The sequence below is a fragment of the Nannobrachium achirus genome (genome assembly GCF_963921795.1).
Source record: "Nannobrachium achirus genome assembly, chromosome: 14".
NCBI lineage: Eukaryota > Metazoa > Chordata > Actinopteri > Myctophiformes > Myctophidae > Nannobrachium > Nannobrachium achirus.
The window spans coordinates 20,438,908-20,466,689 of NC_137821.1; the positions used below are offsets into that span (position 1 = coordinate 20,438,908).

A 27,782-nucleotide genomic window follows, 5' to 3' on the forward strand; every position below is an offset into this window, starting at 1 on the left:
ACGCACACGCACGCACACATCTGTGGCCCAGTCAAAACAACACACACGCCTCATCTGACCCGCACGCGCACACACATTTACTGGACTCACTGGACTAGCAGCATTAAACCTGGAACTAAATGACAACTAATCCTCTCCGTTGTAGCACATTATGCAGCTTTTAGCCCGGTTTAGCGCCGCATGAGTGCAGGTTCGTTGGGTAACGTTGGGTTTCTGTGTGGAGAGCGTTTCCAGTGGGCGGTTTGTTTTGTTGCTAGGTTTTTGGGGAGGTGTGAAATAAATGTCTCCTCTGCTGCTGAGGGAAGGAGTGCAACAGACGGTGTGGACACTGGACAGAAGAGACGAATGTTTTGTAATACCCAAAGAAGAATAAAAACAAGCCGACGGTAAACGGAGCGGGGGGGAGAATGAAAAGCAGCGCACCGTTCTTTATCGCGGTGGGATAAAGAAGGGTCGTGGCGAGGAGGAGAAGGAGGGGGCGTTTGTTTTGTTTTTGTTCCTCGGCGTTCAACCTGAAATGAAATGGCTTCTGCACTGCAGCGTGTCGTCCGCCGCTAGCTGGAAGAAATGAAAAGAGACTTCGTGGACGGAGTGAGGCGTGAGAGAAACAAAAAGCCAAGAGAAGCGAGGAAAGAAAGAGGAGAGGAGGAGGAGACCCCGACAGCAGGACGACGGAAACGAACCCCCGCTGCTAGCTAGGAAGCTACTTGTTAGCATGCTGGAGCCTACCATGACACATTTTATTGTTTGTGAAACATTTTATGCGTCGAACGGGGCGTTAATGTTGTGATTCTGGACACTAACGCCGTTGGTAAACATGAACCACCGTAAAAGCCGCCCCAGAACGCAGCCTGGGTGCTAAAACACACAGCAACAGCTGGGAGGACAAGAACCGAACAGACAGTGTGTTGATTAATACATGTGAAAAGAGGGGCGATAAGTAAAAGCCAAAACAACCTATTTGGCTGGGTCTCTTGTAGCTATAGCATGGTGGAGTGACGTTTTTTTCGATTTTCGGTTATTTATTTATTTTGTCGGACGATATATCGTCTGTTCGGTTCCAGCGTCGGACCGACCAGTCGGTTCATATCGTCCCGACTCCTCCTGACTATGGCAGGGTCCCTGGTGGCGGCGTGCCGCAGCCTGGCTCTGTCCACATGGCTGCTGTCCTTCTGCTTCGTCCACCTGCTGTGTCTGGACTTCACCGTGGCCGAGCGGGAGGAGTGGTACACGGCCTTCGTCAACATCACCTACCTGGACCCGGCCGCCGCAGGAGAGGTCCGCACCGACAAGACGGAGTGCGGCCGCTACGGCGAGCACTCCCTCAAACGCGACGCCAAGGGGATCGTGGTGCTGCCCGGCTCGCCCCACGACCGGACGGGCTGTGACCCCAACACCCGGTTCGCCCTGCCCGCTGGTCAGGCAGTGCCCTGGATCGCCCTCATAGCCCACGGGAACTGTACCTTCAAGGAGAAGATCCGCCATGCCGTCAACCAGAATGCTTCGGCCGTGGTCATCTTCAACGTGGGCTCCAGCAACGCCAACGAGACCATCACCATGCCTCACCCAGGTAACATTATGATGACCACCACACACAGAGACCAGGGGTACGGTACCCACTAACTGCACGATTAATCAGTCATATCATTATTGGCAAAATCGACATCGGCCTTCAAATGCAATATCAGCATCGGAAACGGTATTGCAATCTTTACCAGTATTGGTTGATTTGACTATGCAAATATATTGGCCAAAAAAGAGGGCCATGTGAGAAATGAGTTACCTGACTTTCGTCAGATGGTGGCAGTAGTGCGTAGGCTACCGCTCTACTTTACCATCTGAGTTCTCTCGCTGGGAGTTGATAACACTCGTAAAGCCCCGGGCCGGACCAATCAGCGGCAGCTACGGGCGGGCTCTGAGCGGCTCTGAGCCAATAGAGTCTGATTGCAGACCACGTGGAAACCCAGGAGGCGGATTCTGGGTGTAACGTCATGCAGACAGGCCAATATGAGTGGTTGGAGTTGGCACTCCCAGACTGTGATAGACAGACGGCCCCATCCAATCACCTGCTAAATAAATTCAAAAAATGGCCCGCCCCTTACATCGAGGCTGCCGGAGCAATCCCAGATGGATAGTTAAGCAGAGCAATACGCACTGCTGCTATCATCTGGCGCAAGTCAGGTTAAGAAATGAGGGGTGGAGGTTGTGATTTGCCATCCAAGGTGTGTGTGTGTGTGTGTGTGTGTGTGTGTGTGTGTGTGTGTGTGTGTGTGTGTGTGTGTGTGTGTGTGTGTGTGTGTGTGTGTGTGTGTGTGTGTGTGTGTGTGTGTGTGTGTGTGTGTGTGTGTGTGTGCAAAGTTTGGCCAACAGTGGCAGAGATATGACTAGGGAAAAAGTGTGACAGACATGACAGACAGACTGACTGAAAGGCGGTAGAGCTTTTCATAGTAACTGCGACCTGACGGTTGCAATAAGGCATTCATGTGGGTGAACAAAAACAAAGCCATGTCAACCTGAAACCAAATTCTAGAAGGCGTGGCTTAGTCTGAATCACACTGGTCAGTTTGGAATGAAAACTGGTAGACTTTCCTCTGTGTGGAAAGTCTGGTGACATTGACATTGCAATAACTTCGTTTTGGGAATAGAGTCTGGGGTTGCAGGGAGAGATTCCATTTCTGGGGGGTGGGCTAAAGCCTGATGAGCTCAGCCAGAGCTCTTAATTGCTCCCTTTGAACTTCAAAGGGGTTGTGCAATAAGGTAATTGATTGGGCCATACAAGTGTCAAGACATTGTTAGTGTTCTCTCTAATCAATGAAAGCATCAGAGACAACTACCTGTTTGAAGCCTTTGACCTCGTTGGTGTTCTCTCTAATCAATGAAAGCATCAAAGACAACTACCTGTTTGATGCCTGTCATAGAGGGGAGTGGGAGGGGGGAATGTTTTTGTGTCCACACACAGCCTACAGCCCTGATTGGCTAACCCTTTCTGGTGGCTGGTGGAAATGGATTCTCAATCGTGAGGCTCCAGACCACATTACACCACCACTACTGCCAGGGGGTGGTGTTGTGCGGTCTGGTTTATTAACCAGGCTACTCATGAGCCACTGTCACCACAACAGACAAACCAACTGAACTGAACCACCTGTATGTAGTCTCATACAAACAAACCCATTCTTGCCTTGAACTGAACTAATGTATTCTCATTCAGGGGCGTTATTGCGACCGTAGGTCGCATTTACTACCAAAACCTCCACGGGCTGTCTGTGCGTCAGTCAGTCAGTGAGTCAGTCCGTCACACTTTTGCCCTGCTCATATCTCCACAACCGTTGCCCCCATCCATGCCAAATTTTGCACACACACTCCTTCACTGCCAAACTACAACCTCCAAGGACCCCCGGAGCCCCAGGGACCCGGTCCCTGGGGGACCCCAGATGTAAAAAATGACCAAATGTGCTCACACGTCACACTTTTTCCCTGCTTATATCTCCGCACCCGTTGACCCGATCCATGCCATATTTTACACACACACTCCTTGCCTGCCAAACTACAACCTCCAAGGACCCCCGGAGCCCCAGGGTCCCTGGGGGACCCCCAGATGTCAAAAATGACCAAATGTGCAAAAATGACCAAATGACCACCCCAACGGGGCTGCTCACTGGGAATTCCCGGGGACCACCGACTCCTGCTGCTCCAGAACGGATGCAAAAGTGGTGGCGCCCCCAGTGGAGGACCCCCTGCCACTGCAGCGCACATAAAATGCCGTAACTCGGGCTAGGAGCGTCCGGGAGAGCCGGGGCCGGTACCTATTCGTCCGCCAAGGCAACGCGGAGACCCCACCCCTCATTTCTCACATGGCCCTATTCTAGCGCCACCTTCAGGCCGATTTTTAAAACACATTTTTGCACACTGCTCCTACAGTTTTTGCCCTAAAATCACGAATATCACTACACAGCATGTCTACACTCATGTCATCAACATGGATCAGGAAGATTTGGGAAAAACACATTTTTGCCCTATTTGTGGAGATAAGCCACCTACGGTCGCTTATCTCCCGATTAGGGAGTCTTACTGGTTTAGGGTTCCTCTGGATGGCAATCTGCAATTTTTTGCAGATTCATTCGATTTTTTTAGTCTGATTCAGATCAGATTTTTTTATTTTGACTTAATTATAGATATTTGCCTTCTTTCTGTAAACTTACAGAGGTTGAGGTTGTGCTCTAGAGTTGATTGATTTGTCCATAAAAGTTTCAAACTTGCTTGTTAGTACTCTCTCTATTCTAATCAATTAAAGCAGGGGTGCCCACACTTTTTTTACTTGAGGGCTACAGTTAAAATGACCAGCTCAACATGATCTACCCACCCCAATAAAGATGTACCTGAAGTGGCTTTGGAATAGCGGAACTGGCGTTACATATAAGACAAACGCACTTGAAATGGGAAATAGTGGGGAGAAAGGTCTTCATCCCATTCTGTATGGAAGTGGTATGTTTTTGGGGTTCTTTGTAATGCTACTGACTCTTGAAAACAAAGCATTGCATTGGGTGGTTTGCTTACTTTAGAAGCCAATGAAGTTAGCTGACAGGCCCCTTTTATGTCAATCAATCAGTCGCCTTAATTCAAGTGACAGATGTGACAGAATTGTTTTCTTTACATTTTAATTATATATTTTTAGGCCATGTCATGTGATCTACCTGCACAGCCTTTGTGATCTACTGCCTTTTGGGCACCCCTGAATTAAAGCATCAAAGACGGCTACCTGTCTGTATTTCAGAGAGGGGGGGGGGGGGGGGGGGCACAGACCAGAAATGTTACATATTAGTATCCCTCTAATGTCTGACTTTACCACATATTTCTGACTAATAAAGTATTAAAGCAATCAAAACATGGCATGAATTATTCTTTGTAATACGTCGCATTGCATAGTGAGGATTGATTAAAACGTCTAGTTAGAAATGTATGTTACAGCCTTTAGCTGAAGCTGTGAATACAGCTTTTACCAATTTATAACATAATGCCTAAACAAAGCCATTTCTACCTTTACTGAACTTGGGTCAGCCTTTGATGTTCAAGTGTCTACAGATAAAAATGAATGGAGTACAATTCTCAAAGTCAAGTCACCAGCTAGGACAAAGCATACAACGCAAGGGAAACATGCCAAAGTTGGATATCTGTGTGTGTGTGTGTGTGTGTGTGTGTGTGTGTGTGTGTGTGTGTGTGTGTGTGTGTGTGTGTGTGTGTGTGTGTGTGTGTGTGTGTGTGTGTGTGTGTGTGTGTGTGTGTGTGTGTGTGTGTGTGTGTGTGTGTGTGTGTGTGTGTAAGTTTTGTGGTTATTGGTAACTTGGAATAATTTAAAAGGGTTATGGCGGAGCACTGGGAACTTGTAGTGATTTACAGTTAGAAAGTGTCAGACTTCTGGAAAATAGATTAGTCTAATTAACCACTTATGGCCTATTTTATAATTTGCTGTTCAATACAGTATTGAGCAAAAATAGTCCATCTACAAGCTGATAACACAGCTTGTTATTTTTGAGTCATAAATCTATCACCTGTTATTTGTAGTACATTTATTAAGCCTTAAGTACCAAACAACTGTTACAGGACCATACGGGTGGTCTGGCATTCCCACACTGGTGGGGGACTTGTGTGTGTCTGGTCACTGGTGGTCTTACAGTACAGTTTAGTACAGTCAGTGACTAACATTACACTATGGGTGGAACGGTTAAAGGATTATTTTGTTAAAACAGTTAAAGCTCTACAGTCTGATAGTAACCATCGCTATATAATAATTTCTATAGCCTAGTATAGAGCAGTGGTTCCCAAACCTTCTAAATTAGAATTTGCCCGGGATGCAAACTATTGAAAATAGTCGATTTTCTTCTTGAAATTACTGAAAAAAATAAATCATTGAATTTGTTTTTTTAATTCATGAAAAAAGGAGAAGAGATGTAGTATTCCGCATGGCATCATGGGAAACTGAGTTTTTCCACTCATTCCTGGCTAATGGTTACCATGTTAACCAGTTAACACATCTGTAAATGTGATAACGGGGCCGTGGCACTTCACAGGAGGAATCATTAACACACGTGGGAACGTGTTAAGGGCTGTTTATAGTTCCGTACATTTGATTTTGTGTATGTTTTGGTTGAGAGAGCATAGTTCCTCTACGTTATGTGCGGGCCGACCGTTGGGAGCGCACGCCTGTATTGCACCTCGCAGTCGCCGCACACGAGAGCAGAGCTGCAGAACAGAGCGATTCGAAGCGCAAGTGAGAAGGATTTTGGCTGAGTAGCCCCCATCTCTCGAAACTTGTGATGAATCAATAACCAACAGGATTTCATATTTTCCGTGTCTACATAAAACGGAAACTATGATGGGGTCTTTTTCAACATACTAGGCTAGACTCCATCGAGGCTCACTGCCGTTTCACTTTACTGTGGGCTCTTGATGAGAACGCTGTTCATGGCACCACAGAGCTTTCCATGTTTGTACCGTTAGAGGTGTGGATACAGACATTGAAGAACGACATCTTTCCACTCTTTTTGCAGAGAAAAAGTTATTTTCCTCACTACTGCCCCCACGGTTGACAAAAATTCTCCACAGGTAGTTCATGCATATGTACGTTTTAATCGGTTTTAATACGCCGGGTTGGGTGTTGTCCACTAGCCTACGGACAGGGAGAAAGAACGGACACCAAACGGAAGAAATCTCTCTCCACTCCGTTTCTAGTGTAGATCTGCGGTCCTTATGTATTATTTACTAGGTACTTTAGGCATTTCATGTGTTTAAAAATGTGTCCGCAACCCACAAATGGGTCCCAACCCAGTGTTTGGGAACCAGTTGTGTATAGAGGGTTTGTTTATGCAGTAACAGGGGTCTCCCCATATCTCCAGCTCTTTAATGAAACCCAAAATACATCTTCAGGTGGTTTGCCAATTAACTCAGGGGAGAGAACATGTTTATCAGCTTCCAATTTTATGGTGTTCCATTTCCAGTTTTGTATGCTCATTAATGTGGTTGCCCTAACAAGACAACCAGACTATAGTAATTGGGTGACTTTAATATGGATAAAGTGATAAACCTCATTTTGCCACGCCATATGTGAAATCCACCGGCTTCATCTGGAATCGTGTGTTTGCATTTAGCTAAGAGACAGAGATACTGTAAGGGCTAATTTCAAAACTTACATAATATTTACAAAAGATGAATAAAAAAGAATCAGTCGGCCTCATGGTGGTGCTATAACAGCCCACTTACAGTATGTTTTGCCGTGTGTGTGTGTGTGTGTGTGTGTGTGTGTGTGTGTGTGTGTGTGTGTGTGTGTGTGTGTGTGTGTGTGTGTGTGTGTGTGTGTGTGTGTGTGTGTGTGTGTGTGTGTGTGTGTGTGTGTGTGTGTGTGTGTGTGTGTGTGTGTGTGTGTGTGTGTGTGTGTGTGTGTGTGTGTGGGTGGTAAAATCGTGCATGTGCAGATCCTCTTCAAACTTGACTGGACAGACTCGTACTAGTGAGGACAGACACACTCGTACTAGTGAGGACAGACACACATTACTGCTTATAGCGGAGCTGCTGTGTTACACACACCGCTCCAAAAACAGTTTTCCTTGGGTCATGATGCAACTCTCCATATAGCCACGGCCATTTGCGTCTGGATAGATTTTACGCCATTTAGAATTTTCTTCAAAACACACTTTTTACTACATATTTCATCCAACTATCACACCCTGGATAAAGTATCTATTTAACACAAATCTACATTTGTATAAAACAGGTCAAAACATGCAGTCTGATATTGTTTGATAGGTGTATAATAAAAAATCATACATATGAAAGAATATTTAAACAAATGTTACTTACTTTCAAAAACTGTGTGTGTGTGTGTGTGTGTGTGTGTGTGTGTGTGTGTGTGTGTGTGTGTGTGTGTGTGTGTGTGTGTGTGTGTGTGTGTGTGTGTGTGTGTGTGTGTGTGTGTGTGTGTGTGTGTGTGTGTGTGTGTGTGTGTGTGTGTGTGTGTGTGTGTGTGTGTGTGTGTGTGATAAAGAGCGAGCATGTGTGTGTGTGAGATAAAGAGCGAGCATATATCTGTCACCAAGATGACTAAATGGAATGCTCTATGTCTATGGCTATGCCTATAAAGTCAGGGTCCGGTGCCAACTTTTATGCAGGGTCATATTAGAGTCACAGCAGCATATTTGAGGTCAATGGTTAAGGTTAGGCGTATAATGCCGGGGGGTTATGGTTAAGGGCATGCATGTCAACATGCGTGCTTGCATGTGTGCATGTCATTGATCCCATGGGTGTATTTTTAGGAGTGGAGCTAATTGATCCTGGTGGGTGCCCAGCGCGCCAGTGACAGCTGGACTGTGTGTTTGTGTGTCAGACACACATCCCCACCACTGTGGAAATCAGTGATCCGTGGTTCCTCCCTGTCTGTCATGGTTTTAAAGGAGATTATTTCCGCCCATTTCATTTGGTTTCCTTAAAATGAGTACATGTCGAATAGGGATGGGATGGGACAATATGAAAATGTCATTTCACGATTATTGTGACAAAAGAAATCACGATTTACGGTTGAGTGGTACCGGATATGCAGCTTGGCAAATAAAAGGTGAATTGAACACAGTGCATGACAGAGAACCATATCACGATAAATTAAATCGCCACGATACGATTATCGTGAGTGTTTTTTATCACGATATACGATAATATCGCTTACCGTCCCATCCCTAATGTCGAATCAGAAGTGATAAAACCATCATGATAAAATAATAAATGAATAAAAAAGAGTGTAGAATAGTTGGTGCCAGCGAGTTTAACAAAACACCAAAACAAGAGTTTTAAACCACTTAAACCCTATACTTTGTGGACCAGAGAGTCTTCCATGGCACTATACCAGGCCACCTCCTGTTTTCACTATACACTAAATACAGTCTCTTTGCTGGATGCAACACTTTGTGGGCTTGTAGATCGGCTACGTTCACCGACTGTTCACTAGGGATCATGTGGTTAAAAAAAACATTGCTCACACGCTCACTTGTTTGGTGAAAGCCCACTTTAAGGTCTCCCACACAGAAAGAGAGGTTGTTTGTAATCTGGGCAGTTTAATGTGCAGTTATATTCGCGTGTACCACAGTAGTTGACCACAGAAATGTCAACACTAGCCCTGCCAGTGTGCCTACACACACACACAAACAGCCGCGTCGCCACAAAACTGTTGTTTCTTTAGCATGTGTAAACCTGCACTTGTATACATGCTACTTCACTTTACACATTCCTACTGCCAGGGTTGTTTTGACTAAGTTCCACTGGTTCTGGAGACACGACAGGCTAGAAATGAGCTGAAAGAAATAAAAATCGAACAGAACAGAAATGGTGACCGTGACTGTATTTTCTATTAATAGAAATGTCCCTTTCTACTAGTATAAATCTAGAACAGATATAGACATGAACGGAACAGAATCTGCTCCTCTGTGGAATTCTGCAACGCCCTGGGTGTGTGTGTGTGTGTGTGGGGTGGGGGGGCAGGTACTAGGTAGGTCATTTTAACAGGCTGTAACATGTTTACTGTCTCTTGCCTGTTTGAAGGGCAAGCTTTGACATTTGTGCGTAGGGGTGTGTGTGTGTGTGTGTGGTGATGTGCCTTTGTTTGTGTTTGCCTGTGTAACGTGCTCGTTTATAAGTCATTCACAGAGTACAGCTAAACATTGCTCTGTGTGTGTGTGTGTGTGTGTGTGTGTTTGTACACGTGCGTGTGTTATAACAGTGTATTTGAGCGTACACCTGGACGAGTGGTTGCAGACATACTGTAGAAACAGACGGCGATCTTTCCTTTGTTTGAAACGTGACAATTTCCCCATCCTGTCATCTGCACAGCTGGGATATGCTGTGCGTGCGAGTGTGTGTGCACGAACATGCACACAGTCCATATGTACCATAATGACAGAATGACCTTCCTTGTGCTATTTACGGTCTCAAGAGAAAAGGCTTGTGTATTTGTTTGACCGCATACTTGCTTGGCTGCAGGTCCCAGTCATAAGGTTGACCTTAAACTGCTGATTTTCGAGAACAGCCTTGGAGTAGTAGTGTACACACAGTCGCACACACACACTCACAGCCGTTTTAATTTCATACACGCCAAATGTTATGGTTTGTGTTCCTTTTCTTTTTTAAGATTTTGGGGGGGAGCTTTTATGCCATTGCTAGGACAGTAGACTAACAGAAATGGGGAGAGAAATGGGGAGTGAAGTTATCCTTGTTGTCACAAAGTATTGACAAGGACTGAGGGTTTGTCTTGAAGTCAGATAATTGCGACCGTAGGTCGCAGTTACTTGCACACTATCCAAACCTCCACCGGCTGTCCCTCCGTCACTCCCTCCGTCACTCCCTCCGTCACTCCCTCTGTCACACGTCACACGTCACACTTTTGCCCTGCTCATATCTCTGCAACCGTTGCCCCGATCCATGCCAGATTTTGCACACACACTCCTTGCCTGCCAAACTACAACCTCCAAGGACCCCCGGAGTTTCGGGGACCCCCAGGTCCCTGGGGGACCCCCAGGTGTAAAAAATTACCAAATGTGCAAAAATGACCAAATGACCACCCCAACGGGGCTGCTCACGGGGCATTCCCGGGGACCACCCACTCCTGGTGCTCCAGAACGGATGCAAAAGTGGTGGCGCCCCCAGTGGAGGACCCCCTGCCACTGCAGCTCACATAAAATGCCGTAACTCGGGCTAGGAGCGACCGGGAGAGCCGGGGCCGGTACCTATTCGTCCGCCTTGGCGGCGAGGAGACCCCACCCCTCATTTCTCACATGGCCCTCTAGCGCCACCATGAGGCCGATTCAGATTTTGCCCTAAAATCACGAAAATCACTACACAGTATGTCTACACTCATGTCAACAACATGGATCAGGAAGATTTTGGAAAAACACATTTTTGCTCTATTTATGGAGATAAGCGACCAACGGTCGCTTATCTCCCGATTAGGGAGTCTTACTGGTAATATATAATCCATCAAGTCGATTAGTCGATCAACTGTTGGATCTATTACAATGCTCTTCTTCAGGTACAGGCGAGGTCGTGGCCATCATGATCCCCGAGCCAAAAGGTCGCGAGGTGGTCTCCCTGCTGGAGCGCAACGTGACGGTTACCATGACGATCAGCATCGGAACGAGGAACCTGCAGAAGTACGTGAGCAGGACGTCCGTGGTGTTCGTGTCCATCTCCTTCATCGTCCTGATGATCATCTCTCTGGCCTGGCTGGTCTTCTACTACATCCAGAGGTTCAGATACGCCAACGCACGCGACAGGAACCAGGTACAGCTCCCCCACACACACACACACACACACACACACACACACACACACACACACACACACACACACACACACACACACACACACAGGCCTGATTGCGACAGTCAGGTCGCAAGTTACTATGAAAACCTCCACCGGCTGGCTGTCTGTCCATCACGTCACATCACACTTTTGCCTCTACTCTTATCTCCGGCACCGTTGCCCCTATCCATGCCAAACTTTGCACACACACTCCTTGGCTGGCAAAGCACAACCTCCGGCCCTGATTTCTCACATGCCCCTCTTCTAGCGCCACCATGAGGTTACTTTTAATGCCACTTACATGCCAATTTGTGTATATATAAGACCTGACGATTGCTTATCTCCCGATTATGGAGTCTTACTGGTTTCTATACTGTATACCAGTGGTTCTCAAAGTGACCTTGAGGGGGGTTCCAGGGGGTCCCCAGAAAAATGGGTTAATATAGCATCAACATAAGTTGAACCACTTTAACCCTGTATACTATATGCTCACAACGTGTCGCAGCTATATTGTACTCGTGAACGGGGGTCCTTCCTTGGCACGACGTATTTTCATATGGTGGTCTGTTGTCAAATAGACGTTGTAATTGTGGGGCCCCACTTTGAGAAACAATGCTGTATACTACTTAAAATAGCAGATATACAAGCTTGACAGAGCTTGTAGATTTGCTATGGGGCTTTTAAGCCGTGACATCATTTTGTAGGCAGAGGAGAACTCTGCCCCCAGAGCATTTTCTGTCCCTCGCTATTTCAACAGATCCGAGACAAAAATAACGACTAAAGTATAATTCTAACACTTTTCTTTCAACAACAAAGAGAAGAAAAATGTGTAAATAGTAAAAATAGTAAAAAGATTAACGGAAACTGGGGGCAGAAATTCTCCTCTGCCTACAAAATGATGTCATACTTAACAGCCCCATTGTCGGTGATTGACACCGCGGCTCATGTGCACTTGTGCAGATAAGTATAACAAAATTGACGAAGTCAGCAAAATTGACGAGGATTAGGAAAATTGTTGAGAGGAATTTCTGCTGTTTGTGCATCGTAAAAGTTGTAGCTAAATTCAAAACCACACATTAAATGCGCTGTAGGAAATGTCTGTGGGAGCATTCAATGGGAAGACAAAGAGTGAATGAAGGGTACAACCACTTTCTCTGCCAGCTGCTGTTTGGCCAGGCAAGTCTATTTGATATGGTTCACTTTCCATTAGTAAGGACAGCAGTGTTCTGAATGAACTGCTGGCAGCTTATCAATTTATTATTTGGAAGTAGTTGCAGTAGGCTGGTCAAGTCTACTAAAAATTAATCTTGTTGAGACATGTTTAATCCATGATATATTCTTAACACATCGGATGCCCACGTGGTGTCTACAAGTCAATTTCTTTGATGTCGCTGGAGGCCCACGACGCGTTTGACGCGTTGTACAGTAAACTATACTGTACTGTAGCTACTGCACTTGGCTACCGCGGTGATGAAACAAACTCCATTTCCCAACATGCAGCGCGCAATTACGTCACCCGGACGTGCTGTGTGTCTCGTTGACTTCCTGTTTAGCGGCTGCACAAAAATGCTGTTTTCTCCGGATTCTCTTCCTTTTTTCATTTTTTTCTCAAAACGGCAGCCTCTTCTACATGCCGTAACACAAACACTGTGGCTTAGAAATGATAAAAAACGGTCCTGACTGAAAGAAAAGGTTTTCGCGAAATAAACAGTACATACTCGGATTACATTTACTCGGATTACTTTTCTCGCCAGTACTCTCGCCGGTAGGTAAAATGACGCGTTGCCATGGGCACCAGCAAATTAAGACATCAAAACCACGTGGGCGTCCGATGTGTTAAGAGATGATAGAAGACTTGACTCTGTAATTGTGTTAATGTGTCTGTTGAAGTTCAGGCCCGAGTCCATGACTACACCAAGATATCTGGCTTGGGCTGTGAGCAGCACTGACTTTTAATCGTTCTTCCATGGTTGGTTGCACTAGCTTAGTGAAAAGACCCACCACTCACTAAAGTGACAGTGCTGACACAGCTTCTTTGTTAGCAGTGCAGCTTATTCAGGTCTGCAAAAAAATATAACACAGCACACACATCAGTTGTTGGACAGAAGAACAAGCTGAAACGGTGTCCACACACTGGATCTTACTCCCATAGTGAAATGTAATAGATTCACACGTTGTTGTAGATTGTATATTTTCAGTGAAGAGAGAATACAAGTGGGGACCAAGACTAAGTACATTCCGGGGTGTACTTGGCCCCAGAGGCAGTGGCTCAGGAGGTAGAGTGGACACTTGGGAACCGGAAGGTTCCCAGTTCGATCCCGGCCTCCCCCCAGAGTTCGTGTGTCTAATTGCTCCCGATGAGTAGTTGGTGCCTTGCATGGTTTCCTCCACTGTCAGTGTATGAATGTGGGTGAAGGTAATGCATTCATTGAATCATCAAGTGCCTTGGATAAAGGCACCAAATAAATGCACCATTCATTTACCATTTACCCCAGTCAACAAATTATATAATGGTTATTAAGGAATGAATTCTTCAATATTTTATATGCCATTTCTTGATATTGAATAATTAATTTAATCAATTTTATTTAGTTGAAGTTCAATTAGTCAATTAATGAAAACAAATGTTGGTAGGTTAATCAATTATTACCAAAATAATCATTAGTTTCAGCCCTGATACATGCACACAAATAACAACTACACACCCAGAAAGACAAACATATACATGCAATAATTATAATGCAATAATCATATACACAATTCTGACACTGTCACGTCTTTGTTCTTGTCTCAGCGTCGTCTGGGTGATGCTGCCAAGAAAGCCATCAGTAAACTGCAGGTTCGAACTATCAGGAAAGGAGACCAGGAGACTGAAGCCGACTTTGACAACTGTGCCGTTTGTATTGAGGGTTACAAACCCAACGATGTGGTCAGGATACTGCCATGCAGGTAAGATAACAGCCTACATACCTGGTAACATCATTTGTACTCATGACATTCATTTCCACTGTTATGCTGCCGACACATACTGTAGCTGTTTATTGTCATGTCTGTCCGATACTAAGCTTCCAGTTAAACAAGGCAAAATCTGATTATTTTATTTGGCTGCCAATCCTTACAGTCAGAACTTGTTCCCTATCCTCTAATCTTACACATGCAGCCCACAACCTGGGTGTGATTTTTGACTCTGAACTTTAACAACCAAGTACAATGAGTTGTTATGTTGTTACTTCCAGTTGGGGAACAATGCTATAGTCCTTCCTGTCAGCTGCATACCTTTAAAAGGTCATTCATGCATTTATTTCATCACACTTTACTGTCATTCCCCCTACTCTGGCCTCAGCAACTATGCCATGCCCTGCCTTCAATTGGTACCGAACTGTGCTGGTAGACTGTTCATTAATACAAAGGCACATGACCATATCACACCCATCTTGGCTGCTCTCCACTGGTTGGGGTGGGCTCTAGAAGTAACATTAAGATTTTCCCTGTGCCTTAGATCCTCAAAAATGGTCCTCCTTTTTTAGGATAAACTAGCCTCATTACAGTAGACAAAAACGTCTGTTCTATAAGACATGTGTTATATTTGGCATTATTTCTGTGTATTGAATGTGATGTGATTGTGTCTTCTTGACTGTAGGCATCTTTTCCATAAGACGTGTGTAGACCCATGGCTGTTGGACCATCGGACATGTCCCATGTGCAAGATGAACATCCTCAAAGCTCTGGGCATCGCTGTAAGTACAACACAGTACACACTATACTATGAGTACAACACTACACACTTACGGCCGGACTACACCAAAAAATGCGCGCATACACGCGTACTGTCCGTGAAGACACTCACGTATGCGTAAACGCTCCAGGCTACACCAAGGAGGGAGTATATGTGAGGAAGACCAGATTGTCTATGTACAAAACGCATATGCGTGCTTAAAAAATAGAACCGATACTATTTTTAGGTGGTTCGCGCTATCCGTACGCCTGGTGTAGCCGGCTGAATTGATAATTGGATCTATCCAAAACGCGTGCACGGCACGCATACGCACTGACGCGCGCAAAACGGCTTGGTGTAGCCCGGCCGTGAGTAGGAGGTAATTATTACCTTTGTATTTTTTGGAATGCAAAAAAGTTTTTGAAAGTTCTTTCTTGTATGAGCTTTGCAAAAAAAAAAATGCACTTGAGCCACTGGTCGTGTCTCTGTTGTGTCTGCCGTGGATATACAGCATAGCAGGGAACGGTTCCAGGTAGAATGGTGTGCAGACCTTAGACGTCACTCCCCTGTACCGTCATGCCAGCTGTGTGCTCTACAGTACACAGACGGCAGACATACGTCAATTTGGCAATTTGACTATCTCCCTGGCCAGCTCAAGTCAAAGGTGGCAAAAAAGACCCCCCATTGCATCTCCATACCTACCCTATTGACAGAACATTGAGGCAACAGGATGGGGCAACATTAGCTCCTTGAACAGGCAGTGATACCCTTTGTACCCGTTGTCAGAGTAGTTGGACATCAGTCTATCACGTCAGCACTGAAATCTTATTGATGACATCAGGGATCTCCGTACGTGGGCATAAAAGGGACACAGATACACAAAGATACACAGATGTGTGGTTGCATTGATAGATTGTGTAGACAACCACTGATCTGACCGACTCAGCACATCACTCCCTCAGGTCCTCTGTGATACACATGCCAAGTCAATCAGACAGAAGTTTCTGTAGATATGTGGAGGTAGGGCTGTCACGATTATGACATTTTACATGACGATTAATTTTCTCTCAAATAATTGCGATTAAGGATTTAATTGTGTTTTTGTCGTTGACAATTACATTTCTGTTTAGCTTGTTATGTAGGCTGTGAAGTTGCACATGGCAGATATGACACATAACCTTAAATATACAATGAAATTACTGACATATTTGACAACGTTATACTTAAAAAAGAACATTGATAGTGGAAATAGCTGATCTACAAGCTCACAATCGCGACGCGTTGTGAGCTTGTAGATCTGCTATTTCCACTATTTTTGACTTTCTTAAAAATATTTTTCAACATGGAAACGATTATGACGATTATGAAAAATTATCACGATTATGTCAAATAATCACGATTATGTCAAATAATCACGATTAGACGATTATGTAATAATTGTGACAGCCCTATGTGGAGGACACCCTCACACAATCCACGCATTTATAGATAGCTGTATGGCCAAATATGTGAGTAAACACTCAAATCTTTGCATATTAGGAGCAGGGAAGTGCCATTAATGTTGCCCCCGGGGATCACTTTGACACATAGACTGGGCGAAGGACGAAGTATTGGCAACGTTCTGATTAAGGTCTATCGACTGTTGATTGCAACAGCATTTCTGAACACCAACCAGAGTTAGACGTAATGGACACACCCAGCTCCTAACACAGACAGGACCAAGTCCAAGCTGCTGCTTTTTTAACCAAAAGGGCTTTGTGATATGATTGGAATTTGGTTCCACTCTGGGAAGCAAGGAACCAGTGAGAAACCGCCAGTATGGAACAGGAATTGAGTGAAATAACCACAATTGATGCTTAAATTGGAAAATGGTTTTGTAGTTTTGAGCCATATCATTCATTCATGCTTTGTGTGTGTGTGTGTGTGTGTGTGTGTGTGTGTGTGTGTGTGTGTGTGTGTGTGTGTGTGTGTGTGTGTGTGTGTGTGTGTGTGTGTGTGTGTGTGTGTGTGTGTGTGTGTGTGTGTGTGTGTGTGTGTGTGTGTGTGTCATTATGTATCTTTTGTATTTAGTTATAGAATAATGTAGTGTTATGGCAGAGAATTGGGGATTTATAACAAGTTTAATGATTGGGCATTTTTATGCCATACAATATGAATCCTTTATTTATGATTGGATAAAATTGGACAAAACTGTAAATCTCTACAGACATGTCGTGTATGTGCAGTATAGCTGTTTTATACAATGTTTGTGGTATTTTCTTAATTTTAGGAATGTAAATGGGGTAATGAGATTATATTTTAAACCAAAAATGCCCTCTGGCTGTGAGAAATCTCTACGTGACGGGTAGTAATTAAAACCTTTTTCTCAATGACGCCCTCGTCAAACTGCACTCCCGGGATGAATAATTACAATTTCTCAGACGTGTGTGTGTGTTTAGGTTTGTGTGGTTCTTCTTGGTAACTTGAAGAATGTAAAATGGTTATGGCAGAGCACTGGGAACTTGTAGTGATTTACAGCTAGATATCCCCAGACTACTGGAAAATGTTGCCACATAGCAATTTAACTCATCATTTTGAAGTTGTCACATAATTCAAGCATGTATAGGCAGATGTCTCTGTCTGTATGGTGGTTAGCTTAAGAATGAACATAGGGCCACAGAAGCCCAATTCGACACCAAATCTCATGTGTAAAAACGGCAGATCTACAAGCTCACAATGTGTTCTGTTGGACCTGATCGGTCCAGCGGTTTGAGATCAGCCCCGGACAGACAGACACATGCACACACGCAGACACTCACTCACTCACAGACCCTCTCCTAGATGGCTCGGCCGCTAGAAGCCACTCCGTAAAAACAAACCAGTATTACCAGACCTAAATCTGGTGTTAGATTAAATATCAACACGGTTTTTAACCCATTTAGGCCTAGAATTATTGAATGCTTTAACCAGTGAAAAATAGCAGATATACAAGCTCACAGCGCGGCACCGAGTGCCGCGCTGCGAGCTTGTAGATCTGCTATTTTTGAAATAGTCGTGAAAATGTGTGCAAATCTTTGAATATATGTATTTTCAAAGCGAACGTTTGTAACTCAAATTTTGCTTCTGGGGGGTCCCTGGAACTAAATATTTTGAGATGGGGGTTTGTGGCCAAATAAATATCATTTTGGGGGTCCTTCACATGAAAAGGTTTGAGAACCACAGACATAGTAGTCTCTCAAGAACAGACTAACTGAGCTCCAGACAGTTATGTGAAAAGGACCTTTTCTTTGACGATGGCTAGCCAGACTGCTGACATAGAAACATAGGTTTTTCAAAAAACCTTAGAAGGATTCAAAAGACACTTATACACTTATACTCCACTTATAGTACTAATTTTCACGATTTTTCAAAAATAGCAGATCTACAAGCTCGCAGCACGGCACTCGGTTGTATATCTGCTATTTTTCAATAGTTAAAGCATAAAATAATGATACACAATAATGTGTACCCGTTCATTACTTCATTGAAGTGATTTTTGCTCACAACGCCTCGCGCTGCGAGGCATTGTTTGGAAACTACTGGGAGAGAAAACCAGAACAGGAGTTCAGGTCTTTGAGGCATTGATCTCTTATCACATACAGACATCTTGTATCTGCTTCCAGAGGCTCTGGACCTAGCTGATAGACAGTGAAATGTCTCTCTCACTCTATCCAGTTCAGCTCCAAATGTTTCATTGCCATGATAGATTGTGTTTTACATTGCATAATCATCTCTGTCGGTAGGAAAACCTCCAAATAGTTACTTTTCAGGAAGTGGAGAAAAAAGAACCCATATGCCAATGTTTTCAAAGTAGTTGTTAAGTTACAAGCTCTTGTTAATAATTACCATTGGTTAAATATTCATAAAACCCACAGAAAGACTTACCCACTTTGAACCTGGCATTCCTATTATGGACATTTCATTATTGGCAAAATGTATCAACATTTTTCAAAATGTTCCCAAAGTAGCGAAAAGTATCTACAAGCTCACACGCTTCACGTGAAACATCTTGTAAGCTTGTAGATTGTCAATTTTCACAACTTTTGCGCTGCACTGTCATACAATGAAGTATAAAAAAGGGAGCATTCCATTCGTGAAAAAGCATAACAAGATTAAATATGGAAATACAAGGTTTCTGCCGTCCATATAACAAGTTATAATATAATAATTATAATTAAAATCTCTCTATCTCGCTCTGTTATCTCTCCATATCTATCTCTATCCCTCTCTATCTCTCTCAGTTGAATGCCGACTGCCTGGATGACCTGCCTATGGACTATGAACTAGCCATGGGTATGGGAGGGGTGGGCGGGGTGGGTTTAGGAGGGGTGGGGGGCATGGCTCTGGAGGCGGTGGTGTCGGGGGCGTCCAGCGAGGGAGCGCTGAGCGACGGGGGCTCCTCCGTGGTCCTGGACCCCGGGGTCCGACGCATGGGTCTCCCCCAGGACTACCAGGACCCCGACACGCTGAGAGACAGTCCTGTCACTGCTACCACTGACACACACACAGGTAGCCACACGCGCACACACACGCACGCACACACACACACACACACACACACACACACACACACACACACACACACACACACAGTCACACACACACTGAGGTACAGTCTTGTTACTGTTACAAGACACACACACACACACACACACACACACACACACACACACTGATGTACAGTCTTGTTACTGTTACCAGTAAGACTCCCTAATCTGGAGATAATCTCCACAAATAGGCCAAAAGTTTGTTTTACCAATTATCAAGACATACGGGCAGTTGACAGTTTGCCATGGTTACTCATTGAAGTTGAATCTCCATATATGGAGATAACCTACGCATCACACTAAGTCTGACCTCACCAGCCCATATTTGGGCATGAGCAACTTATGTCTCCATATATGGAGATATGATGACATCACACAGTCCTCAGCCGATGATGTGGCGTGATGTCATACAATACACAAACGAGCCCTACAGTATAAAGGGGCAATTCTTGCCAGGAAAGAAGCATTTCTTCGACTCAGACCTTATCGCCAGGGTTGGCTTATAGCAGCTGTCGGTAGGACCATATATGGATTCTGTTAGTGTGGATCTCCTAACAGGGCATCATCTGGGATACAATCCCTTTTATGCCCATATATGGAGATCCCTAACAGAATCCCTTTCATGCCCATATATGGAGATCCCTAACAGAATCCCTTTTATGCCCATATATGGAGATCCCTAACAGCATCCCTTTTATGCCCATGTATGGAGATCACTAACAGCTAACAGAATCCCTTTTATGCCCATATATGGAGATCCCTAACAGAATCCCTTTTATGCCCATATATGGAGATCCCTAACAGAATCCCTTTTATGCCCATATATGGAGATCCCTAACAGAATCCCTTTTATGCCCATATATGGAGATCCCTAACAGAATCCCTTGTATGCCCATATATGGAGATCCCTAACAGAATCCCTTTTATGCCCATATATGGAGATCCCTAACAGAATCCCTTTTATGCCCATATATTATGGAGAAATCCCTGCTCTGAGTATCTGACATCAGTGTGATGTCACCTGTTTATGCCCATATATGGAGATCCCTGCTCTGCGTATCTGGTTGCTATGGTAAACAGTTGGTTGCTAGGGTAAAAAAACATGGTTGCTATGGTAAACAGTTGGTTGCTAGGGTAAACAGTTGGTTGCTAGGGTAAAACCATGGTTGCTAAGGTGGTTGCTAACGTACACTAACAGACCAGCAACAACAGACTGTTGCCACAGCAACGTACACAAAGGTTTGTGTACACATGTGGTGTGATGTCATACTGATGCGGAGATATGAGCAGGGCAAAGGTGTGACGTGTGACGTGTGACGGACGGACGGACGGCCGGTGGAGGTTTTCATAGTAAACTGCTCCCTGACGGTCGCAATAAGACACACACACACACATACACATACACACACACACACACACACACACACACACACACACACACAATTTACAATTTAGGTATTCAGCAGACACTCTTAATCCAGAGCGATTCACAATAAGCAAGGACCGCACAAAGTAATACATCAAATATGACACACAGAGCATATTTTCTAACACATTCACATTGTCCTGCTTTGACCCATCTTTGGCAATTTAGGAATATATGGAGTTACACTGCCACACACTGGTGACTCCCGTGTCTGGCATTTCAAATGATGTAAATGTGCAATGCCATAATGTTAAATCAAATGTTTCATTTCTACATGCATACTATTACAGTACATCATGATTATTTATTAGAAATGAACAAAAAATATTCAAATTCATTTTTGTATGTGACAGTAAACTCTTTTATGTTTTTGGCAGGTGAGCTCCATCCAATGGCGAGCAGCTCCTCGGTGGCGTCCTTGGTGATCGCCATGGAGACGGGCCTCTCGGACGAGGAGGTGTCCATTGGGTCCATGGAGCGCTGTCCCCTGGGAGACACCAAATCCTGAGGACCCCCACCCCCAACCCCAACCCCCCACGCCCAAATACACAACCAAAAAGACGGCCTCGAGCGCATCGTGGATTTGACACTGGGTTGGACTTGTTATTTTTGGGACGCCTGTGAATTGCTGCCCACCAACCCCCAACAGAGAGACTAACCCAGGCAGGGATCTAGAACCTAACCAGAATGGAACGGGTCTAGGCCAGTCTAAACATTATCTAAGCTGGTACCAGCACTGGATTCTGGACTGGTTTTGAACCGAGAACCAGGGCTTTGAGTACGGACTTTACAAGCTCACAACGTACAGCACAGTACGAATCAGGCATTAACGTTCCTGTGACAGTACGCCCCAGGTGTACTATCAATCATTAGAACAGAACGTGCTGTTACCAGGATGTCACAGGTTTGATCCCGGGAAAATACACTTCATCCCCTACCTGTTCTCTCGTTGTGAGTCGATACAGATGCAGAGATCAGTTAAAAATCCTAAATGTGAGATGTGTCCTTACATCTGGTTTTAAACCAAATGTAAGGACATTCTCAACCTGGGTTCTGCTTCACAGATGGCTCAGAAAACATCAGAACCACAATTGAGAACCAGTGCTGATCTACAGCCTAAAATAGAACCAGGGTGCTTTTTTGACCCAGTTTTTGGTCCATTTGGGTCGGAACGGTGTAGCCGCAAAACTGGTGTAAACAACTAGCAAACTACAGATTAAATGTACTGTAGCTTTGCTTTTTAGCCAAGTATGGGTCAGTTGTAGAACAAGCCAAGCTGTACTGTACCAGTCTTATCTGACCCAAAGCAGGCTATAGAACCAAGCTGGAATTATAATACCCATATTCATCGAGGGTTAACTTGGTAGAACTACGGTAAGTGGACCACAGTGTTGGGTGTGACAGGGTTTACATTGTTTGTGTAAATGAGCCAACCTGGGTTCACCTGCTCGGAACACTTCTAATTTCCGCTTGACTCCGTTCCCTAAAACGGATCCACAAAAACCAAGCTCATCGCGTCCTTCAAGTCAATGTGAATGTCTTGTCTTTCCTGTTTGGACACTAGCTGCATAAAAGGTTTGAGTGTAAATGCATGAGGTGGGATGTTCAGTCCCACGTCATCAGGACCGCTACAGGTCTAAAATGTAATCATATAAGGGAAGTTCTTTTAAGTTGGTTGAAGCGGGCCTTTGGGAATCTAACCTGCAGACCCCAGCGCACAAAGTGGATGTGTACGTTCTTCATAAAGATAAAGACCGAGTTATAATCTAATTGCGTGTGGGTGTCGTGCACGAAAACAGTCTAAAAAAGCTTTTGAGCTTTTATGTGTGCGCCTCCCATGTTAGTCTGTTATGTTGACATGCAAACCAGGATGACCGCACAGCGTGTGTTTGGATCTGTCCAGTTTAGCTCCGAGTGACTTGGCTGTTGGGACATACTGGAATATTCAGTTCTCCTGGTTCTCAGGTAGTGATGGATGCAACCTGAACCAACACAGCATATTGGACCATCTCCCAAGTGGAATCTCAAGGAATTTGATTTCTTATTATTTCGTTTGTTTGATGCAAAAACACACAAAGGACATCAACTTGTGTGTGCGCGAGCGATGTCGTTGGTATTTCTGCATTTCTTCCATGACCAGTATTTGAGGAAAGGTGAAGAGAAGAATTGGAACACAGTTCTAGTTTTTAACGTGGACTTTATTTTTGAAAGAATGGCATGTTTTGCAAAGACTCTGGACTGTGTTCTTCATGATGACAAAGTATTAGTACCACAGTTCCACTGCAGTATTCAAATAACATACAACTACACAGTATTTTGTAGGTTTATTCTCTGTGTTTGCCTGTGTGTCCTGTATAATTCTGGGGTCAGCACACTGATGCCCGTCTCTCTGTGTGGTAGTAACGGTCCTGAACAGGCTCCCTATATGGCTGGATTTAAAATAATTGCACACCGGGGAAAAAAAATAAGAAATATTTTTTGACAATTTACCATTTTTAAAAAGTAGAAATTCACTTGTTAGCGGTGGAGGTCGAACAGGTATATAGGAACCCTGTCTTTAAGTGTTGCCTTGTTTTCTTATTTCCCTCTACTCGTCCGTCCGCCTGTTCTTGCCTCTGTCCGTTTGTCTGCCTGACCAGAATTGTCTGTTGCCATGGTAATACAGTTTGCTGCCTTTTTCTTTTGTAGGACAGGCACATGCTAGGGTGCCCCCCCCTGTCTGACAATCAAAACTTGTGTTTAGCATCCGTTGGGGTCCTTGTGGTGTTGTATCAAGGATCTTTTTTTAGTCACGGCTCTAGATGTCTGTCACACAGGCCCAGCAAGCCTTTCACACCCAGAACCACACAGTCGGATCAGTGTTCTTCTAACGCTGGTCCAGGGACCACCATCAGTCCACATGGACCCTTCCGGGTCTGTAACTCTTGAGAGTGAACAAAATGTAGATTTGGATCCCAGAGAACTTGTCGTGTGATACTGACTGCCAGTGCCTGGTGTCATCTTGTTCTGCGCGCACGCGACTCGACTGAAAAATCCCTCACCACCCTTTGGTTAGAGGGAGACTTTTAAGGACCACATGGTTGGTCAACTAAATTCACAACATTTGATCAAATGGGGCTACATGGAACTAATTCATTTCAAACTGGGGGGCTGAGAATCACTGAGCTAAAGTAATAAAATGCTTATTTAAAGGGTCCATTTGGTTCCATTTGTACACTCTCAGAGAACCAGCCCATCCATGCACTCAGAGAACCATGAGTTACCTGTCCAGTCCCACCAGTGAGTCTGCTGGGCAATGCCTGATTTCTCCACCATGGCACTTTGACTAGGATCATCAGACTGGTATAATTTCACTCTGTAGATTTTGAACACCTCATTTTGCCTTCAGGCTATCACTGCCCTAAACATGAAGACACACACCTGTTCTTTATGTACCGTCTATATTCCTTTTACGTTTGCCAAACTCATGTGAAACCAGGCCTACTCTGGTCGTGTGTGTGCTGTTGGCGCTGTGAGTTACCAGAGCGAGAGCGATAAAAGATTGTCGTCTATTTTACTACAAGAGGAGATGTTTATTTTTGTATAGAAGACCGACACCCTGGCAGACGCCCACCATCCCCCCCCAAACAATAACCTAATCATCAATGGTCATCGATCGGGCTGAATAAACTACTTGTATAGCTGTTTTTATATTTTGGATGCCAGGACCTCAAAGAAATTAGAATCATGAGGCATTATTTTATTTTCTTCTGCCCTGCAGAGTGAAGCAGCAGCGACTGAGTTTTGTGTGTTGTTCAATGGCCAAAGGTCACGGCTGGGGATGTATAAGTTTAATTTCTGCATAAATGATAACTGAAGTTCATGACTGAGGCTATAGGTTCATAAATTACCTGTTAAACTACTAAACGGCTTGTGCTGGAACAGGAAGGCACTATTGTTGCTGTAGACTATAAGGGGTTCTCAAAGTGGGGTCCAAATGGACCTTTTAACAGGTCTGCAACTCTGAGAGTATACAAATGGAACGATTTGTACACACTCAGAGTTACGGGGGTCCTTGAAATTAAATGTTTTGAGAGCCACTGCTGTAGACAAAGGGGTTATGACCACAGAACGTGTTACTCTTTGAAGCTCCCATCTTTGGGCTGTGCATTTCCATGTTATGTGGATCTCAGACGTCATGTGGCCAGTACAAGTGACATCAGTACTATGGTGTTGGTCACCTCCATATTTTGGCAATGTTTCGGCCCATTCCCATCAACATAGACTTCCAGTATACACTTTAAGTTCATATTTATAAAAGTAAAAATGTGTTAAATATTCGGTCGGGTACATCATTGGCCTGCTGGCAGCATGCACAATAACATTTGTGCTATCAGTCCAGCATTTTGTGACATTGGCCTCAGAGACACGCACAGACCCTCCTTTTGACAGCTCGGCCCCTGTAATGCTTTCTGTGGACACAGCTCCGTGTAGGGTTGGGTGTCATTCATTACACAATGGTTTTAATCTGTTCCGATATTGAAATTGAGGGCACCAGAGCCAGTATTTGGTAATGGTTCAAAAAGTGTTCTGTTTGTGAATAGAACTTGGCTTGGGGATTTCCTATGTTTGAGGTCCTGTGCTACATTGTTTCCATGACTCCTCGTTAGCTTTCTTCACATGTGAAGCACCAGGGTTTGAGGTCAGTTCACTTCCTGTTCGGTTTTATTGTTTTTATTTGTTTTTAAAACGTTCAGCCTTCAGTTGGAACTGATTCCCAGAGAGCCTTCATCCTATCATTCATTACGTTGGTTGTAATGCGTTAAAATTTAACTTTCTGCCTCACTGACTGCACTAAATATATCGGCTGACATTGTTTAAACCTTTACTGTTCCTGGTAGAATGACCTCTCCACCCGTAGTCCCACATCTGACGGATTTAGAAAGCCAGCGAAGAGACACAAACATAGTCAGTGCTCTCATTGGTACACTCATTCTCACACAGACAATCAAACCGTAAAAACACAAATGGCCGAAGTTATAAAGTCTGAAGTAAATACGGACTGTAAAACAGTCAGATCAGCATCTGAAACATCTACTCCTGTGCTCCGCCATTCTCAACCTCCATGCTGCCACTCATCCATGCCTCCTTTCTTGGCATCTGCCTCAGCAAACCTCTGGAGCATGTTGGCGTAGAGGTCGTTTATCCTTCTCGTGCTGCTCTTTGATGCGTTTCTGACAATGGACCCCTATTGATGGTTAACTAACCAACCCTAGGTCCTCCAGGGGTTACGGCTGTCTCTCTCACCTGTAGTCCACTGTTTGGAACATCTAAACCGTTTCTGTTGGCCTACAGACTCTGAACTGGAACGTGAACTGATCTCAACGCTGGTCTGAATCCGTTTTATCCTGTTCTGCTAGTAGAGACTGAGGCTGCTGTGGCTCACGGGTTCCAGTTTGAACACATCACACTTCTTACTGCTCTACAGTTATGATGTGCCAATGGCAGAATTGTAAAAATGTGTTGGGCCTATATGGTAGAAGACCATGTGTCTTTACGGTTTCTGCAATCTCAAAGATGTTTTTGAAATTGAGTGTGCGTTTTCTTTCTTTTTATTTTTTAATTTATATCGCAACAAGAAGTTTCCTATTTTTCGTTTTAGCAATTAATTTTATTGGTTTAATTTGGCACTCGGGTCCAAAGGCCCATCAGAGACATAAGAGTAAGAAGCCAGGCGTGTTTAAAACGCGACCGGTGTGTCACTGCCAGTAATGACGTCTCGATTGGTTCCCATACTTCCCGTTCCCTCCTCTCCGCACAGCCGATTGGCTGTTTTCGCCCAGATGCTGTGTTTGTGCTTGGTCTCTCAGCCTCCTGTTATGAAGCACTTTAATTAAAGCCCCCAGTCCACACCAATGATTTGCAACGCAACTTGTTGCAACTTGCAACAAGTTGCAAGAAATTACAGCAGAATTGTCCTGTTGCAGTTGCAAATCATTGACGTGGACTGGGCTTAAGACTCTCTGTGAGGTTCTGGAAATGATGTCTGATGATGCCGCTTCTGGTCTCCCGTCTCCTGCCCTCTGCATCCTTACATCCTCTGTCCTTCCTGCTCTAATTTTTCTGTTCTCCGTCATCTATTCTTCATTTGTCTGTTGTCTCCTCTTCACACCATCTTTTTTTCATGTTTCTTTCTTTTCATTTTCCTTTCCATCCTTCATCAATCTTCTCGGCTCTGCCTTCGCTTCTCATTGTGTCTTTTTTTCTCTTTCATCACCATCTTTCACTTCCTACCAGCATCTCTGTCATTGTTTTATAGTTCATCCTTTCATTTGTTATCTTCTCTTCTGCTTCTCTCTGTTAACCTGTCTCTCCATCAGTTAATACCAACTCTTCTGTCTCTTTTACCTGTCTCTCTCATTACGGATTCCAGGTAAAAGTTGCAAATACAAAAGAAATGCCCCTAAAATACATTTTATTTTGTGTAACACGTCTATCGTATTGTCTTCCTATCCAGGATCTGGGAGAGATGGAACAGGGGGGAATCGTGGGTAAAACAGAATCCTTTCCACAACCTTACAGAGAGGAGGGAGAATTAATTAGTAACCGTGGCAACCTCGAGAGTTCCCGCGGCAACAGGGTGTGGTGTTGGGCTGGGTTTCTAATGGTAGAGAGGTGGACTTTTTATTGAGTGGTTGTTTGTTTGACTGTATGTGTACACACACACACACACACACATGTAAATAGGAGCTGCCGCCATGTT

At 44.4% G+C, this 27,782-nt stretch overlaps 1 protein-coding gene across 1 annotated transcript; it reads left to right on the top strand.

Annotated features, from left to right (window-relative positions):
- Positions 1-103: 103 nt before the first annotated feature.
- LOC308297686 (RING finger protein 150-like) lies at positions 104-27,782 on the top strand. Its single transcript, XM_080741228.1, has 6 exons — positions 104-1,570; positions 11,063-11,313; positions 14,129-14,283; positions 14,975-15,071; positions 19,309-19,576; positions 21,418-27,782. The coding sequence occupies exons 1-6, from the start codon at positions 1,111-1,113 to the stop codon at positions 21,546-21,548; spliced, it is 1,362 nt and encodes a 453-aa protein (XP_080597354.1). The 5' UTR covers positions 104-1,110; the 3' UTR covers positions 21,549-27,782.

Coding starts and splice junctions, on each gene's coding strand:
- LOC308297686 (XM_080741228.1), top strand. CDS start 1,111: ATGGCAGGGTCCCTGGTGGCGGCGTGCCGCAGCCTGGCTCTGTCCACA. Junction 11,314..14,128: donor ACGCACGCGACAGGAACCAG/GTACAGCTCCCC, acceptor TTCTTGTCTCAG/CGTCGTCTGGGTGATGCTGC. Junction 14,284..14,974: donor GTCAGGATACTGCCATGCAG/GTAAGATAACAG, acceptor TCTTGACTGTAG/GCATCTTTTCCATAAGACGT.